Genomic DNA, 16,559 nt, shown 5'->3' with positions numbered 1-16,559 from the left:
GCAACAGCGCTCCAGCTTCTTCCCTGTAGGCAAAATTCAACAGTCGGTTTGCCCACAAACGGTGGTTCTTGCATGCCTGAAGAAACATCTCTTGCCTGCCCTCCAACTGTCACCCAAACAGGAACACCAAAGACCCAAGAAGATGTGTTTCCCCAGAGCTACAGAACAGCCTGCCCTCAGGGCCTCACTGGGATGGAATCTAAGCTGTGAGCGTTTATGGTTTTCTGTTGTTTCTGCAACTGGGCTCATCCATCACATATGCAGAAATGTCCCACAATACCAACCCCCAACCCCTCCAGGTTTCTGAGCTTGGAACTTTCTGTATGGAAATATAGTCACTTGCCCCTTTGCATGTTCAGGGGTGAACAGTTGGCTAAAGCGTCAGATAAAGGCGACTCAAGGTTGCCCTGACGCTGATATCTCACCTGTCACCTGACAATCCCTCCTCCTGCATCTAAAGAGGAATGAATGAATGAATTTTATTATTTCGGTCACAGACCAGTTCCAGCCCACATACAATATCAAGGAAGTCATAAAGCACGATAGGGATACATTTGAATTTGCAATTAGGTATAACAGGGACAATACAGATATAGCAACAGTTTAAAAATATATAAATTAAAACTTAGTCACTAACATATAATCTAAAATTATCATTTAAAACCTTAATTCATATGATAGTACAGCTTGTTACCTAAGTTTTATGGCAATTGCACAGAATTTGGCTACCCTTAAGATGATCTCAGGATCCTTGTCCTCTACCAGGGATTTTAGACATTGAAGTTCGGACCCATTTGGAGTTTTTTGTGTAGCAGGGGTAATAAATACTTAGCGTATATCCCTGTATAAACGGCAGCATAATAAGGCATGAGAGACAGTTTCTACCTCCATCAAGCCGCAGGGGCAGACTCGTACTGCGTATTATGGTTTACCCTCAAATCTGCCCTAAGGCAGGTGGCAGCACGTTGAATCTAGCGAGGGTAAATGACTGTCTGTATTTGGGTATTTGTAATTTTCACAATTAATTTGGCTGGGGTAAATCCTCTCCCATTATCTTGTATTGCTGGGTGTTTATTCATCTCGCTCACGTGGCATTGCGGTTCCACATCCCAAATTCGTTGGCGGATTATTGCTCTAGCTTTCTCATATCAGGGCCTGTGGGGAAAACCCCAAGCCAAAGAGGAATGTCCAGTGGAAACAGCCGCCTCGGGCACACCATGGCTGCGATTCCTGCATTGCAGAGGTTGAGCTAGATGACCTTTGGGGGGTCCCTTCCAACTCTGCAATTCTATTCTTCTATGACCCTTGGAGGGACTTGCTGAAATCATGAACAATTAAGCATGGCATTTGTGATCTTTCTTTACTGTCCCCTGGTGTTTATGGGACTTCTAATTAGTTTTGCTTTATTTCTTGGTTTCACTAGTCGTTGCTCCAGATGCTATAGACCTATCCAAACTAAATTTTGAAAATGTCAACAAGAAGAACAACAGAATCAAAGGGAGGAGGCAAATGTAGTCCCATGGAAGTGCTAATTAGATAGATAGATAATTTATTACGGTCAAAGACCAGCTCACATAACACAGTAAAAGCAGTGTTCATAACAATAAAATATACAATCGGAGCAGATTGCAGCAATAGCTCATGAGTTAAAATTGAGATATATACAACTGAGATTTGGGCTACCATAAATATTGACCCTGAGGCACCCCAAAGGGTGACTTCAGCATTTCCCTAGTAAGCTATTTTATTCTAGAGGATGACCTGTGCCTACAAATCTGGGCGCAGAATCTGGCTACCAGCCAGGTCGTCTTGTGATCTTTGCCTAAGAGGAGAGAATTAAGTTTAGACTTGTCTGAAAGATCGGCGAGCCTCTTCAGCAAAGGATCAATGGTGTCTCTAAGGATCTCAACATAAAAAGGACATCTAAAAAATATATGTTCGAGGCTTCCTATTTCCCCTAATGGGCAAGCGCAAAGTCTCTGTGCATAAGGGACTCTTCTATAGGAGCCTTCCAGAACCAGTGAGGGCAAGGCTGAGCTTCTAGCAAGAGTGAAAGCCCTTCTTGCATTTCTGGATTCTACTCAGAAGAGAAAACACAGCACCCTTCCGAGACGTCTGGATTGAACTGAAGGCACTTGTATGGAGACACGAAATTCCTGCTTAGCGGGGGGTTGGACTAGATGACCCTCTGGGCCCCTTCCAACTCTTCAGTTCAATGATTCAAGGTCTTCTCATGCCCCCTGCTGCCCAGAGACAAAACTGCAGGCAGGACTGAACAATGAAGCTCCGGCTGAGCTGCGTGGGAAGAAGAAGGAGATGGGATGGCCAAAATCCATATACTCTGCGGTTGCGAGTCATAGAATAATAGGATTGTAGAGTTGGAAAGGCCATCAAGACTTCTTTCATTAGACACTTCTCAGCACTCCAACAGCAATGGCTCCTGCACCTGAGATGTTTTGCCATGGAGGAGAAAAAACTCTACTTCTTGCATCAGAAACCATCTTGAAATGCCATGGGTTAATTCCCTTGGTGGAATATTGGATTGAGGTCAGCACATTGCTTCTCTGAGCCTCCTGACTCTGGGACCACTAGGGAAATGCTTGCTGCTGCAGAGGAAATTCCACGCCAGCGGGGGATGGTTGGTGCAACTTGCTCTTCCGAGATGAGCTGAAATCAAAACTTTAACTGTGGCTCCCTGGCCATGTCTCAATAAAGTTCTGTATTTGTGAAACCGAGCATGATTAATTGGGCACAAGATGTGGGTCACAATATTGATTATGAATTATGGGGAAAGTTGTGGAAAATAAATATGAATTTTACGGCATGTTATGCCGTAAAAGAAAATATGATGAAAATGGCCCACGGATGGTATTTAACACCCACCATGTTGGCGAAAATGTCTAAAAAAGAAAAAAGTATATGTTAGAAGTGTAATGAAATTGGGGGATCTTTTATCCACATGTGGTGGTCCTGTAAAATAATTAAGGAATATTGGAAAACTATGTAGAATGAATTTTAAAAGATATTTAAAAAAACTTTCCCCAAAACTCCTGAGATTTTCCTTTTGGGGATGGTAACAATGGAGGTCCCCAAAAAACAAAAGAGTTTAGTACTATATGCCACAACTAGAACCTTACTGGCACAAAGGTGGAGAAGAAGTCTAGTACCCACTCAGGAAGAATGGGAGTGTAAAATGTTTGAATATTTTGAACTGGCTGGTCTGACGAACAGGAGAAGAGAAAACGAAGATAAGAAATACAAGGAGGAATGGATAATGTTTACTGACTATTTCAAGAACCAGAATAGACAAATACATGCTTAGCGGGTATTTCAAGAACCAGAATAGACAAATACATGCTTAGCGGGTATTTCAAGAACCAGAATAGACAAATACATGCTTAGCGGGTTTTGTGTAAATCCAGCAGAGTTGAAATAGATAGAATATTTAAGATACAACAAATTGGATGATTAAAAAGATGTGGATTACGCAGAGCAGTAGAAAAGCAAAAGGAACCAGGAAAGATTGGAAGGGAAGTCATATGATATATGAAAACCTGCTGTATTTGGTAGGAAGTTTATAAGTGGGGCAGGGGGTTAAATATGCTCTCTGTTCCTGTTTTTGAAAATGCAAATAGATAGGTGATGATAGATGATAGATAGATAGATAGATAGATAGATAGATAGATAGATAGATAGATAGATAATAGATAGATAATAGATAGATGAGAGAGAGAGAGAGAGAGAGAGAGAGAGAGAGCCAGACAGATGATAGATAGATAGAGATAGATGATAGATAGATGATAGATAGATGATAGATAGATATGATAGATGATAGATAGATGATAGATAGATATGATAGATGATAGATAGATAGATAAATAGATGATAGATGATAGATAGATAGATAGATAGATAGATAGATAGATAGATAGATAGATATGATAGATAGATGATAGATTAGATAGATAGATAGATAGATAGATAGATAGATAGATAGATAGATGATAGATAGATAGATAGATATAGATAGATATAGATAGATGATAGATGATAGATTAGATAGATGATAGACAGATAGATAGATAGATAGATAGATAGATAGATAGATAGATAGATGATAGATAGATAGATAGATGATAGATTAGATAGATAGATAGATAGATAGATAGATAGATAGATAGACAGATAGAGATAGATAGATCTCTATAGATAGATAGATAGATAGATAGATAGATAGATAGATAGATAGACAGATAGAGATAGATAGATAGATAGATAGATAGATAGATAGATAGATAGATGATAGATGAGTCAAAGTTCTGTGTCTTCATTGCATCATTGTTTCTTACTCCATGCACACAGCCCATGCAAAAGTAGTGAACAGGCTCCTTAACTGGTGATTTCTTGAAAGGGTTTCCTGCCCTAACAACTTGTTTCCTGAGCCCCGTTTCCTCATTCTTTTCATGCATCTGTATTTTTATGGCTAGCTAGACCCCTTCCGTCCTCTTTCGTCATTTTAGATGAGAAGTAAACTGGCAGTTTCTTTAGCCATTTCATAAGAGGAACAACGCAAGGCTTGTTTTAGGTCAGTTTGAACTCTTGTAACCTGTTGATTGTTGATAAATGGACCCTGTTCCTTATTCAGGTAGGAGCTTTCATCTCCCACCTGCTTCGAACCCTGGAGCTGTTGGTCCTCCAATTAAAATGCCACCTGGTGGGATGTCCTCCTACACTTGGTGTTCTCTCTGGGACTCCTTGATCACTGGAGCTCAAATTAAGGCCTCCTCGGTGCTATATGTCCTTAACCAACCAAGCTCATCATCAGATGACTCTTCTCCAGCCCAAGTCCTGCCTCCCAGCTTCAGAGCTGGTCTGGGCATCATCAGCTGTAGCTGGAAGTGAAGAGGGGCCAAGGATTGACCTGCCCAGCTCAGCTTTGGAGGATCCAACATATCTCCAAAGAGCACAAGGAGATTTGAGCTCCTCATAATTCTTCTCCTTCTGCAGCTCCTCCTTCTTCTCTGGGCCAACCTGGCCTCCATACCTGCAGGTAAGAATCGTTGTGGAAGAAGCCTTGCAGACTTGGAGCATTGGAAGGGAGCCCCAAAGGTCATCCTCAGCAGCAAAAACTTGGTTTGCAAATAATGGTTTCAGCTGTGTGGGTGCTTGATTTCCCTCAAACAGAACGCACGGGGGCAGGTCCACTGCAAAGCAAGTCGGGTCACAGCCTGGATCAGTAGTCCTGGGGATTCAGAGCCTTCTCCAAGCACAATGATGAGGTCCAGGGACATCTTCTGCCTTCTTCCAGCATTCATAGCCCTCTGGGCCAAGCTGCCTGTGGTGTCTGCAGACCTTGGTGAGTACAGGGCTTGAAACCCTTATGGTCCTGTGGGGATTGTCCTTTGATTCCCTGCCTCCCCATTTCATAGAATCATAGAAATGTAGAGTTGGAAGGGACCCTCGGGGTCATCTAGTCCAACCCTCTGCAATGCAGGAATCTCAACTAAAGCATGACAGATTGAAGGAAAGGCACACTTTTATTCAGCAACACCTTACAGGACAGAGTCCCAAACTTTAGCCACTATAGGTTATCTTGGCTGTTTCATCCTCTCCCCAACCACCTTCTGCCATCCCATTGCCCCACCATCCCTCATCCAACCACACTCTCCCCTTTCTTGATGAAATCCATTAAATGATCTGTGACTTCCCCTTTCACTGCCGAGTTTCCGCTTGCATCACTTCCATGGCTCTCTCTCTCGGAACCTGCTGCCTCTTGCCTCCACCCCTTTCCTTCCTCGTAGAACTGTAGATTTGGAAGGGACCTGTTGGGGTCATCTAGTCCAACCCCCTGCCATGCATGACTTGAAGCTAAAGAATTTGTGGCAGGTGGCCATCCAACCGCTGCTTAAAAGCCATCACCTTTGAAGGGAGTCCACTAAACAGCCTTGGCCCAGTAGACCTGAAGGAGCGTCTCCACCTCCATCGTTCTGCCCAGACACTGAGGTCTAGCGCCGAGGGGTATAAATTATTATTATTATTATTAAACAGCGCTCAGCAACAGAAAGTTCTTCCTAAGGTTGGGTGTGAATTTCTTTTCTTGGAATTTGGATCTTCTCCTCTGGAGCAGCAGAAAGCAAGCTTGCTCCATCCTTACTGGATCCTAGAACCTAGATGGTTCTAGGTTCACCCCTCCATCTCCTCTTCTCCAGACTAAGCAGATCCAACTCACTGAGCCCTTTCCAGAGCCTTTATCACCTAAGGCAGGCATAGGCAACCTCGGCCCTCCAGATGTTTTGGGACTACAATTCCCATCATCCCTGACCTCTGGTCCTGTTACCTAGGGATCATGGGAGTTGTAGGCCAAAAACATCTGGAGGGCCGAGGTTGCCTATTCCTGACCCAGGTGGTCTCTGTCTCTTTTTGAACTCTCTGCTTTCCAGGCATCTCAGCGCCCCCATTCCTCTGCCCCCACCAGGTATCTGCATCATCCCTCCGGACGAAGGACTCTGCTTTATCCTGCAAGAGCGCTGGTACTACAGCTATGAGAAAAAGGAATGCCTGCCCTTCAACTGGGGGGGATGCCAAGGGAACGAGAACAACTTTGAGAGTCGGAAATTGTGTGAAGCTGCCTGCAGCAGATACGGTAAGCCCTTTGGTCATCACATTTCGCAGAATCGTGGAGCTGGAAGGGAACCCAAGGGTCATCTAGTCCAACCCCAGGAATTTATAGCCCACCTTTTCTTCCAAGGAGCTCAAGGTGGCCCATGTGGCTCTCCTCCTCATTTAATCCGCACAACAACCCTGCGAGGTAGGTTATGCTGAGAGGTTGCGACTGGCCCCCAAGGTCACCCAGGGAGCTTCCTGGCTGGGCGGGGATTCGAACCCAGGACGGCAGAGGGCATGTGGTGAAGTGGGGGTGGGACTCGCCCTTCTGATAGGAAATGCTCTGTGGGGGGAGGACAAAAATGGGGGGCCGAGAAGTGTCCGTTGGTAGGGGAGTGAGAAATGTCTCTGTTTTCATCTGAGGGAAGCTGGAGGGAAGGCTCCAGGGCTTTTCTGGTTTTCATGCTGGTCCCAACATGGTCACTCAAGCTCTTTTATGGCTTTCAGCCTGAGATCCTGGAACGCGGCATATGGCCATTGCGACTAGAAGCCACTGCCGGGGTTCTCTTCCTCCTCCGTGAATTAGAGACCACTGTCGCAGTGAGTTCCACAGGCTAACTATATGCATATATCCAGAGATTCTTAGAAGACTGGAGTAAATATATGAACTATTTGAAAAGCAGTTGTGATGAACAGATCACACTAGTAGGTTTGCAAGAAGTTTTGTAAGGTGGACTATTTGAAATATTGCAAGAAAGACTATGAGATGAACTATCAGTTAATGATAATTAAGAGTAATAGAGAAATTAAGAAATGCAGAATAAGTAATAAAGAACGGGAAATCATCAGAGGTGTTGACAGAAGTCATTGTATAAGATGAGAAGTTATGTTTTATGACTGTTGGAACTGATACGTTAAAAAAATCAATAAAAATGTGTGTGTGTGTGTGTGTGTGTGTGTATATATACACTATATGTATACCCTCCAACATTTCTCCAGTGAAAATAGGGACGTCCTATTCAAGAATAAGAATAAGAATAAGAATAAGAAAAAGAAGAATACCCCCGCCCACCTGACAGGGTTGCCCCAGGTGGCTTCCAACATACCGTATTGGCCCAAATATAAGCCGCACCCGAATATAAGCCACACCTTTAAAATTCAAGGGTGGGGGGAGAGAAAGACAATACCCAAATATAAGCCGCTCCCTTAAAATTCTGCAGGCACTCACACCTGTTCCGTTTTACTGTATGTCTGTTTCAGCAGCGATATCATAAAAGCCAAATTTTGTAAGGTTGCGAATTGAAGCCGCGCTTTAACTTTTCACGGTCAGATTTTTTTTGCAGGGGCAGAGAGGCTTATATTCAGGCCAATACAGTATATAAAAACGTAAAATCCCTATACAGGGCTGCCTTCAGATGTCTTCAAAGGTTGCATAGTTACTTATCTGCTTGGCTCTGGGGTCGGAGAACTCACTACCCTCCAACATTTCTCTGGTGTAAATAGGGTTTCCTTAAGGAAAAGAGGGATACCCCAGGATCAAATCAGAAACTAGGATGGCTTCTGTAAATCCAGGACTGTCCCTGGAAAATAGGGACACTTGGTGGGTCTGTATGTGTTGTCCATTCTGGGTGAAGACTAAAATTATCAGTCTTGCTGAAGACAAACCAGCACGGCTTCAGCGAGGTTTAGTCCTGTCTTACCAACCTAAACTGCTTTGAAGGGGTGTTTTTTATGAAATGAAAATTAATAAATCAATTTATCGCCAAGGATCTCCTCCACCAAATCCTCTCCTGACTCTGACCGAGAGAAGGAAAGCCTTTAGTCAGGATGAGTCCCTAGAGGCTGACGCTTGCCGCCTCTTCTCCCCACAGCCTAACAAGGATGCTGGAGAAGACTAGATTCCTCTGAGCGTTAGCTGAGAAACAGCTGAGAAGAGGGGCGAGATTCTGCACCAGGCAGCATCTCCTGCTGGGGGTTCGCTTTGTGTTTCTGCTCTCCAAATAAATGGAACCTGACTAGTACCTGATTCCGGATGAAATGGTGTTCTTATCAGCGTGAATGCAAGGGAGCATCTCTTCCAGGCAAATTTCCCTGGAGGGAAGTTTGCAGACAAGAGGAATCAAATCTATTTAATTCAAACACTCCACATTTGGTATGTCTTATACCTCCGTTGAAATGATATGGGGAAATGATTGTTCGTTGTGTTGTTAACAGGAAACATAACCGGCTAAACAAATGAAGCAAAAGGCTTAATATTAATCAGTTTGAAACCAAGTGAAAAATGGTATATACTGGAATGCAATTTGGGCTTTATGAGATAACAGGATGCTGCTTTAGATGGGCTGTTGGCCTGATCCTGCAACCTCTTCTTGTGCTCTTATGAGCTGCAGTCCAGCACATATGGAGGGCAGAAGGTGGCTGGCACTGAGGTTTTCCCCAGCCATGCTGGAGATCTGTCCTGGACAAGCTCTTAAAGACTCCTGTGGCGTCAAAGCCTTTATCAGAAGAGCAGTTTGGCTTGTGGGTGCCTATAGCTAGAAACCTGCATGCATTTTTATTTTATCCAAAGATCAAAACAAGATCATGATGTGTCGGGCGAGAGAAATGAAGGCAAAATGTCCTGCCAGACTCCTACATATCTCATATTGATGCGAAAGAGACCTCCCCCCCCCCCTTTGTGTAGGCAGGATAATATGACCACCGAAATTTCCAAAAACTCCAGGGTGCATGACAGAGCACCTAGCAGGGGTGAGTTTTGGGCTTGGTGCAGCCAAAGACATGGACCTCAGGGGCAGGCGCCCCTCTGTGAGGAAGGAGTGCCATTCCACTCGCTGTCTTGGCTTCTGCCAAAGCCGTGCTCAGCCTCTCCCGGCTGGAGAGGTTGTGCGCGGCTAAAGAGGAAGCCAAGACAGCCAGCGGGATGGATCCTGCTCGCTGTCTTGGCTTCTTTGCTCTTTGGGGCTGGGGGGTGGGGAAATAATTTTTTTTCTTTATTTCCAACCCTCCCCCCCCCAAAAAAAAAAACTAGGTGCGCCCTATGGAGGGAAAATACGGTAATTCATTGACAATAATTTTTTATTAAATCCCACAAGCCTCTGCATCTCTGCTTTCTCTACACCCGACAGGCACGTATCAGCATTCTAAATACACAGGCCGGTTGTTCATCAGGCATCCTGGGTCATAAAGCTAGAAGGTAGCTTTGATGTAGTTTGTTAATCGTTCACAAGGAGATGGTAAATACTACCCATCCTTCCTCTCCTGTTTATTGCTGTTTATGACCTCCGGAGTTTCCTAAAAGCATTCCTCTTTGCTTCCTGTTTTATTTACTCTGAACTACATATGCATGCTCAAGTAGGAAATTAGCTCTTTGTAGTTTTAATCTTTAACTTTGTCCCACGTGGGTGTTTTTGAAATGCTCAGAGGAAATATTTGGTTCTTATGAACACTGTGTCAAAAGTTCTTTTGTGAATAAAACGACCTGGGCCAGAGGGTGGAGAGGAATTATTATACTCACTCCTCCCAGAGTCTTGCTGGTCAAGCCTCGTGTGTATTGTGTTAATCAGAGTCCAATCCTTCCTTGCTTTGGGAACGCTACAGTTCCTCTGTTCACCCCCTCTCCACCCCTCTATCTGGGCAAGCAAGGGGCATCCTCAGACAGATCCCAGCCAGGGGAAGGCACTCGAGGAAGGAGTGGAGCCATGGCAGAGTGAGTGTGGCCTCTGGAGTGGATTCCTCCTGAGGGCTGGTTTTTCTGCAAGGTTGCCATACCTGAGATGCGCCCACTCAATCGCTTCCATCTGCAGAACCGGCACAGTTACACCTGTCACATAATACCTTTTAGCATGGCGGCACCTACCTGCATTCAAGGTCTTCCTTTAAGTGCCTGCTAAAAGCATTTTTGTTTAGACAAGCCCACCCAGATGTGAGTTTTAATCTTGATGTGAGTTTAAACTTGTTAACGGAAAAATCCGAGGGCTCCCTTGGACAAAAACAAAGACCCCAACCAGGATAACTTGGAGCAAAACAGCAGCCTGTAGGCTTGGCCTTTATTGAATACTGTCACGACAGGACTCCCACCCACAACAAGATGAAGCAAGATGGAAGCCCAGAACAAAAGAAGACCCCAACTTTTATTAGTTACTAATCCCCCAAACTACATCCCTAAAACTACATCACATAAAAAAGGAGGGGTTGAGGGAGGAGTTGTGGTGGTAACCTGAGTGTCCTGTCACCTGGCTGGTTCCCCCTTTCCCCCTCCCCATGAGTACTTTCCAGGTGACAGAGGGGAGTTTCCAGTTTCCTGCCTCCAGAGGGAAGAGCTGATCACTGTCCTTTGTTCCAGTCTGTGCTGAATCCACTCCCATATGCAAGTTCTTTGTGATCTTGATGGTCTTCTGTCTAGGACCATCAGGGTTGGCATAGCAACTGGGCAGGGCTCCCGTGTATGTGCTGGTATGGTCAAGGGATTATGGCTGCCCTGTATCAAATCTTCCCCATTTTGTAGTCCCTCCTTCATGGAGTAAAATAAAAGTGGAACAGTGCAGATCCGATGTATGGTTGATTTATAACAGAAGCATAGCGTATGTAGTGTGTGAGTGTGTGAAGTTTGTACAAACTGAATGATGGGGGGGGGGTTCCTGCGACAAACTCAGTGTGAGTTTAAATCTCTTTTTAGTTCATTCTTATTTTTTGTTACCTTCCCCCCAAAAAACCACTTTGAAGTTTGTTAACAATCAAGTAGTGTATACATTTTACAAAATAATAAGAAATTTTGGGGAGGTTGGGAGGGTTGCATTTGCCCCCCCCCCCGCCCAGACTAACCAACTGTGCCTCCCATCTTTCTATCCCAGGCTGATAGAAAAACCAGCCCCTCAGCTCACACCCATCAGCACAGGAGGCACGCAGGAAGGCAGGGCTCCAAAGTAAGCCCCACTGAGTACAATGGGAGCCACTCCCTAGTAAAGGTATTTGGGATCGTATCCTTCTTCGCACAGCAGATGGCCAAGGAGGGTCCAGGGTTTGGGAGAAGAACAGACTACCATGGGAGGGAAGAGACAGTGAGCCAGCCAGTCAGTTGCAGAAATTTATTGTTTTGTATTACCCAGCAAGTTCCAGGAGCCCGTCAGCCCCCAGGGCAGGCTCCCAGGGGGCACAGAGGGGTGGGAGAATGGGGGTCAGGAAGGAGGGAGGAAGGAGCCCAGCAGGAGGACTCCGTGGGTGCTGCTCCATCTTCTCCCCCACAGGGCAGACCCTCACCTGCTCCCTCCATTGCTCTAGGGTGCACCTGAAACAGGAAGACAAGCAGATCAGGAGAGGCAGCTCCTTGAGACTACAATTCTCCTTTCTTTGGTATGTAGGCTTGTATCTAAGGGAAGTGGGTAGCGCTGTGGTCTAAACCACAGAGCCTAGGGCTTGGCGATCAGAAGGTCGGCGGTTTGAATCCCCATGACAGGGTGAGCTCCCATTGCTGGGTCCCTGCTCCTGCCAACCTAGCAGTTTGAAAGCACGTCAATGTGCAAGTAGATAAATAGGTACCGCTCCGGCAGGAAGGTAAACGGCGTTTCCATGCGCTGCTCTGGTTCTCCAGAAGCGGCTTAGTCCTGCTGGCCACATGACCCGGAAGCTGTCTGCGGGCAAAAGCCGGCTCCCTTGGCCTATAGAGCGAGATGAGCACTGCAACCCCAGAGTCATCTGCGACTGGACCTAGCAGTCAGGGGTCCCTTTACCTTTACCTTTAGGCTTGTATCTATGTAGGCTTCAAAACTTTAGAAGCAAGGGGCCCTAGAAGGGCTGGACACATGTCAAGTTGCAGGCTGGACATCTAGAAAGTTGTATCAAGTGAGTGTTCTGCCAACTACCCTCTGCAAATGTCTGCAGCGCTCTGGTTGGATTTTATATTAATTCTTTGTCTGTAAACTCTATAAAAGGTTCACACACACACACACACGTTCAGCCTTTGTGGAAGTGACCACGCTGAACCTATTTACTGCAGTAAATAAATTTTGGACTCTTTCTTCAACCCGACTCACGAGTAGTTAATAGTACTAGTGAGACAGCAGATTTGCCCTTCAACCGGATGGCCATCCATCAAGGATGCTTCGGTTGTGATTCTTGCATTGCTGGCGGACCAAATGATTCTCCAGGGTCCCTTCCCGCTCTACTAGTCTAGGATTCTACAATTGGGGATCCGTATGACCCTCTTTACTGAACCCCCTCTCAAGGGGACTTTCTCCCCCAGGGTCCCCGCAAAGCCCAGAGCTGGAGCTGTGCTTACCTTGACCCCCACAGGCTTTCTGACACATCTCCAGGGTGTCGAACCGGTTCAGGTTGCCCTGGCAGCCCCCATAGATGAATTCCTCACACCTCTTCTTCCCCCAGTTGTAATACAGTTTCCGCATTAAAGCCTTGCAGGGACCTGTGACAGGGGGAAGTCTGCAAAGATCTGGAGGAGGAAGAAGAGGAGGAAGAGAAGTGCTGGGGAGGGGGAGAATATTTGTGGCGCACGAACAGCAACACTGCTTGCCACACACAGTCTTGTTCTGCGCAGCTGCCCACCCGCAGCACAAGCCTGGAGCCACTTCCCCCTAAGGTCCCAGGGTAGCTTACAGCAATTAAAAACAGAAAATTTAAAACAGCTTAAAATGTGTTTCAAAGCTCCGAAGCGGACAGACACATGCAAGCTCATTCCTGAAAGCAAAGAGCAATTAATCAAATGCTGACAATTTTGACTCCCATCTGCAGGCCTTCCAGGACATTTTCATCGTTTGCCTTTACGGAATCTGGCTTTTCCAGTTGTAGGCCACCGTCTTGCCTGGAGGGAGTCTGGAGACAGGAACGTTCCTAGGAGATAATGACAGGGCACAAGGTGGCAATAACCCTCCCTGATTTTCCAAAAGAAAAAAAAAGATGTGCATAGGAAACAGGCCAAAAAGGAAAGAAGCACAGAACCCGGAAGGGAGGGTGTTCTTACTCGGCTCAGGTGCCTGGCAGGTGTTGCCACAGGGCGAACCACAGCACTTCTTGCCTGGTGGGCAGTTGGCATCCGAACTGCACTGGTTGCAGGAGCCCCCACCAGAGGGGTCAGTAGAATGGAGAGGGAGTTCCCGGCAATAGCCAGGTCGGTCTGGAAGGAAAGAAAGACAAGTGGGGACCAGTTTAGCCACTGGGGGAGAAGGAAGACATTGAAAGGAAGGCATAGCCGACCAGCTGCCCCAAAGGGAACCTCGCAAGCAGAATTCCAGCAAAACAGCCCTCTCCCCTCCTGTGGTTTCAAGCAACTGGCATTCAGAAATGTTGCTGCCTCCGGCCCTGGAGACAGAACACAGCCATCTGAAGAAGCATGCATGCACACGAAAGCTCATACCAATAACTAACTTACCATATTTTTCGCTCCATAAGATGCACGTTTTTCCTCCTAAAAAGTAAGGGGAAATGTCTGTGCGTCTTATGGAGCGAATGCATGGTCCCTGGAGCCGAATTGCCCAGCGCAAAAAGCAAATCGTGCTTTTTTTTATTTTATTTTTTTTAGAAAGAGGGAAGGGGGTGTTGAAACAAAGCCACTGAGCAGCTGATCGGCAAGCGATCGGAGGGAGATAAGGGACGCTAGCGATAAAGGAGGCTGCTCGGGAGGGGGGAGGTAAAAGCACATGGATCCTCAGGATTTTTGCACTGGGTCACCCCAAATTCACCATCAGATCACATAGCATGTCCATGGCTACAGCCTGCACAAAAAAAACCACACACCCACTGTTGCGTGGGGCCGCAATAGCGTAAAAACGTGGTTACAAAGCACGGATCCACATGGATCCTCAGGATTTTTGCATTGGGTCACCCCAAATTCACCGTCAAATCACATGTCATGTCTGTGGCCACAGCATGAACCACAAAAATGATACATCCACTGTTTTGTTCATAATATTATTTTTGTGTGTTTTCCTCCTCTAAAAACTAGGTGCATCTTATGGAGCAAAAAATACGGTCGTAGGTCTCTAAGATGCTACTGGAAGGAATTTTTTAATTTTGTTTCAGCAGCCATCTAGGTTAGTGGCCATGCCTGCCTTCTGTGTCAGGGAGTTCCATAGTTTAACTGTGGAAGACGGGCTTTCTTTTATCTGTCCTCAATCTTCCAACTGTCCACAAGTTGTAGGTTTTTAAGCAGAGGCTGGATGGCCATCTGTCCCGGAAGCTTTAATTGAAATTCCTGAATTTCAGAAGGTTTGACTAGATTACTTCCAGGGTCCCTTCCAACTCTTCTATGATGCTTGGGAGAAAAACTTTTCTCTAACCTCGTTCTCCATGCCGTGCATAATTTTATAAATTTGCACCATGCTGCCTCTTGGCCTTTTCTCTAATCGAAAAAGTCCTAAATGCTGTATTCTTTCCCCATAAAGGAATCTCTCCATCCCCTCGATCATTTTGGTTGCCCTTCTCTGAACCTTTGATGCAAAGGTTCCTGGGGGATTGGGGGGGGGTTCATAGCTTATCTTCGGTAGCAAAACATCAGGGGTTTCCTGGTGATCCATGCAGTTGGTTGGGAGCTCCAAGAAAGGATCAGAGAGGGTCTCGCAAGAGCAACCTTGCAGTTTGAGATCCAGGTGGGTCCACTTAGCCCAGACTCCTGCTTCCAATGGCGACCAGCTGCCAGGAAGCTCCCAAGAAGGGCATGAAGTCAGGAGATGCTCCCTGCCAGCCACCTGCCCCACAGAAACTAGCCGTCAAAAGGCGAAAGAAACATTGCCACCAGACCCCAGCCCCACTCACCATCCCCCCTCCTTCCTAATGTAACACTAATGTCCAACAAATGAGACTGCTCTGTAGAAAATGTAACTTGAAAAAAAGAGGCATTGCACATACTTTTGTAAACCAAGAAATCTTTAATAAAAATAAAATAAAATAAAATAAAATAAAAAACAGAACAGCAGAATTGTTTTTGACCAGATATTATAATTTCTGTTAAAACCATATATTTATTTTTTTCAAACCACTTGCTTTTTCTTAATCATAGTGCTTTGCACAACACAAGGCAAAGTTAGATGAGACAGTTTGCATGTGTATAGTGTGAGATATATATGTATGTGTGTCCTCTGCAAACTGTTCAAATAAATTACCGTTTCATTAAAAAAAGAGAAAAAGAAAAAAGGAACTAGCCTTCAAATGTATCTTCCTCTCTTTTTGAAAATCAGACAAATCTTTAAATGATATAGTGATTTCTAGTGGCTAGATGTTTCCATATTTTTAGAAGAGGAAGAAGAAGACGAAGAAGACGAAGAAGAAGAAATGACTGTATTTTGAGTGGTGGATGGATAGTTTAGTTCCATGTGTGTGTGAAGGAAAGCAAGAGTTGTGAGTCTGACTTAAAAAGCCATCCCAGTGGGCCTAAATAAACCAGCCAGTGAAGCCCTAGTTGGAGGGTATTGGGGAAGCCTAAAATTTCAAATTCATGCCCCACTGGGAGGAATGGTCAGGTAGCACGCCAAACAGAGATGGGAGGGAGCTGGGTTTGGTGGTCTTGGACCGGGAGGCCAGAGGGACCTCTCTTCCCAACCGCCCACCTGGCAGCTCACAGGACCTACCTTGCGACACGATACGTGGCAGATCAGCTGCAAGAACCAGCAGCCCCAGAAGAAGGGCGACTCCACCTCCTGAGGCCATCGTGGCGCGAAGTGAGAGTGCCCAGCGCTGAGTCAAGTCATCCTGGAGATGTCTCCGTCCCAAGCAGGGGAGGGGCGGTGGGAAAGATGCACGTCTAACTGTCTGCCAGCCCCTTTCTCTTGCGCAAGGGCATCCGTGCCAGCCAGGGAGGAGCTGAGAGCAGAAAGTGCAAGTCAGCTTGCTTCCCCTCTATGGTGAGCCAGGCTGGGATGCCTGGACACACAGGTAAGCAGTCAGGCAGGAGGAACCTGAGCCTCTGAGGCTCCATCAGGAACGCCTGGAGTGTTGGACACGCTGGGATCCCT

At 45.9% G+C, this 16,559-nt stretch overlaps 2 protein-coding genes across 2 annotated transcripts; one reads left to right on the top strand and one right to left on the bottom strand.

The window, feature by feature from the left end:
• Nucleotides 1-4,307: 4,307 nt before the first annotated feature.
• LOC309343349 (kunitz-type serine protease inhibitor vestiginin-5-like) lies at nt 4,308-8,624 on the top strand. The gene is made up of 4 exons (XM_081864696.1): nt 4,308-5,050; nt 5,185-5,356; nt 6,476-6,643; nt 8,475-8,624. The coding sequence occupies exons 2-4, from the start codon at nt 5,272-5,274 to the stop codon at nt 8,477-8,479; spliced, it is 258 nt and encodes an 85-aa protein (XP_081720822.1). The 5' UTR covers nt 4,308-5,050; nt 5,185-5,271; the 3' UTR covers nt 8,480-8,624.
• Nucleotides 8,625-11,672: 3,048 nt separating this feature from the next.
• Nucleotides 11,673-16,335, bottom strand: LOC309345095 (kunitz-type serine protease inhibitor 28-like). Its single transcript, XM_081868151.1, has 4 exons — nt 16,176-16,335; nt 13,574-13,726; nt 12,878-13,045; nt 11,673-11,887 (listed from the first exon to the last, which is right to left on the bottom strand). The coding sequence occupies exons 1-4, from the start codon at nt 16,252-16,254 to the stop codon at nt 11,877-11,879; spliced, it is 411 nt and encodes a 136-aa protein (XP_081724277.1). The 5' UTR covers nt 16,255-16,335; the 3' UTR covers nt 11,673-11,876.
• Between the last annotated feature and the right edge of the window lie 224 nt (nt 16,336-16,559).

Source organism: Podarcis erhardii (assembly GCF_964252035.2).
Source record: "Podarcis erhardii genome assembly, chromosome: 6".
Lineage (NCBI taxonomy): Eukaryota > Metazoa > Chordata > Lepidosauria > Squamata > Lacertidae > Podarcis > Podarcis erhardii.
This window is presented reverse-complemented; position numbering and strand designations above follow the sequence as displayed.

Bases quoted from the DNA above. Each gene is read 5' to 3' on its own strand.
- LOC309345095 (XM_081868151.1), bottom strand. From the start codon at position 16,254: ATGGCCTCAGGAGGTGGAGTCGCCCTTCTTCTGGGGCTGCTGGTTCTT. The intron at 13,727-16,175 runs GTAGGTCCTGTG...CTTTCCTTCCAG, and splicing joins GCCACGTATCGTGTCGCAAG to ACCGACCTGGCTATTGCCGG. The intron at 13,046-13,573 runs GTAAGAACACCC...TTCCTCCTCCAG, and splicing joins CTGCCAGGCACCTGAGCCGA to ATCTTTGCAGACTTCCCCCT.
- LOC309343349 (XM_081864696.1), top strand. From the start codon at position 5,272: ATGATGAGGTCCAGGGACATCTTCTGCCTTCTTCCAGCATTCATAGCC. The intron at 5,357-6,475 runs GTGAGTACAGGG...TGCCCCCACCAG, and splicing joins TGTGGTGTCTGCAGACCTTG to GTATCTGCATCATCCCTCCG.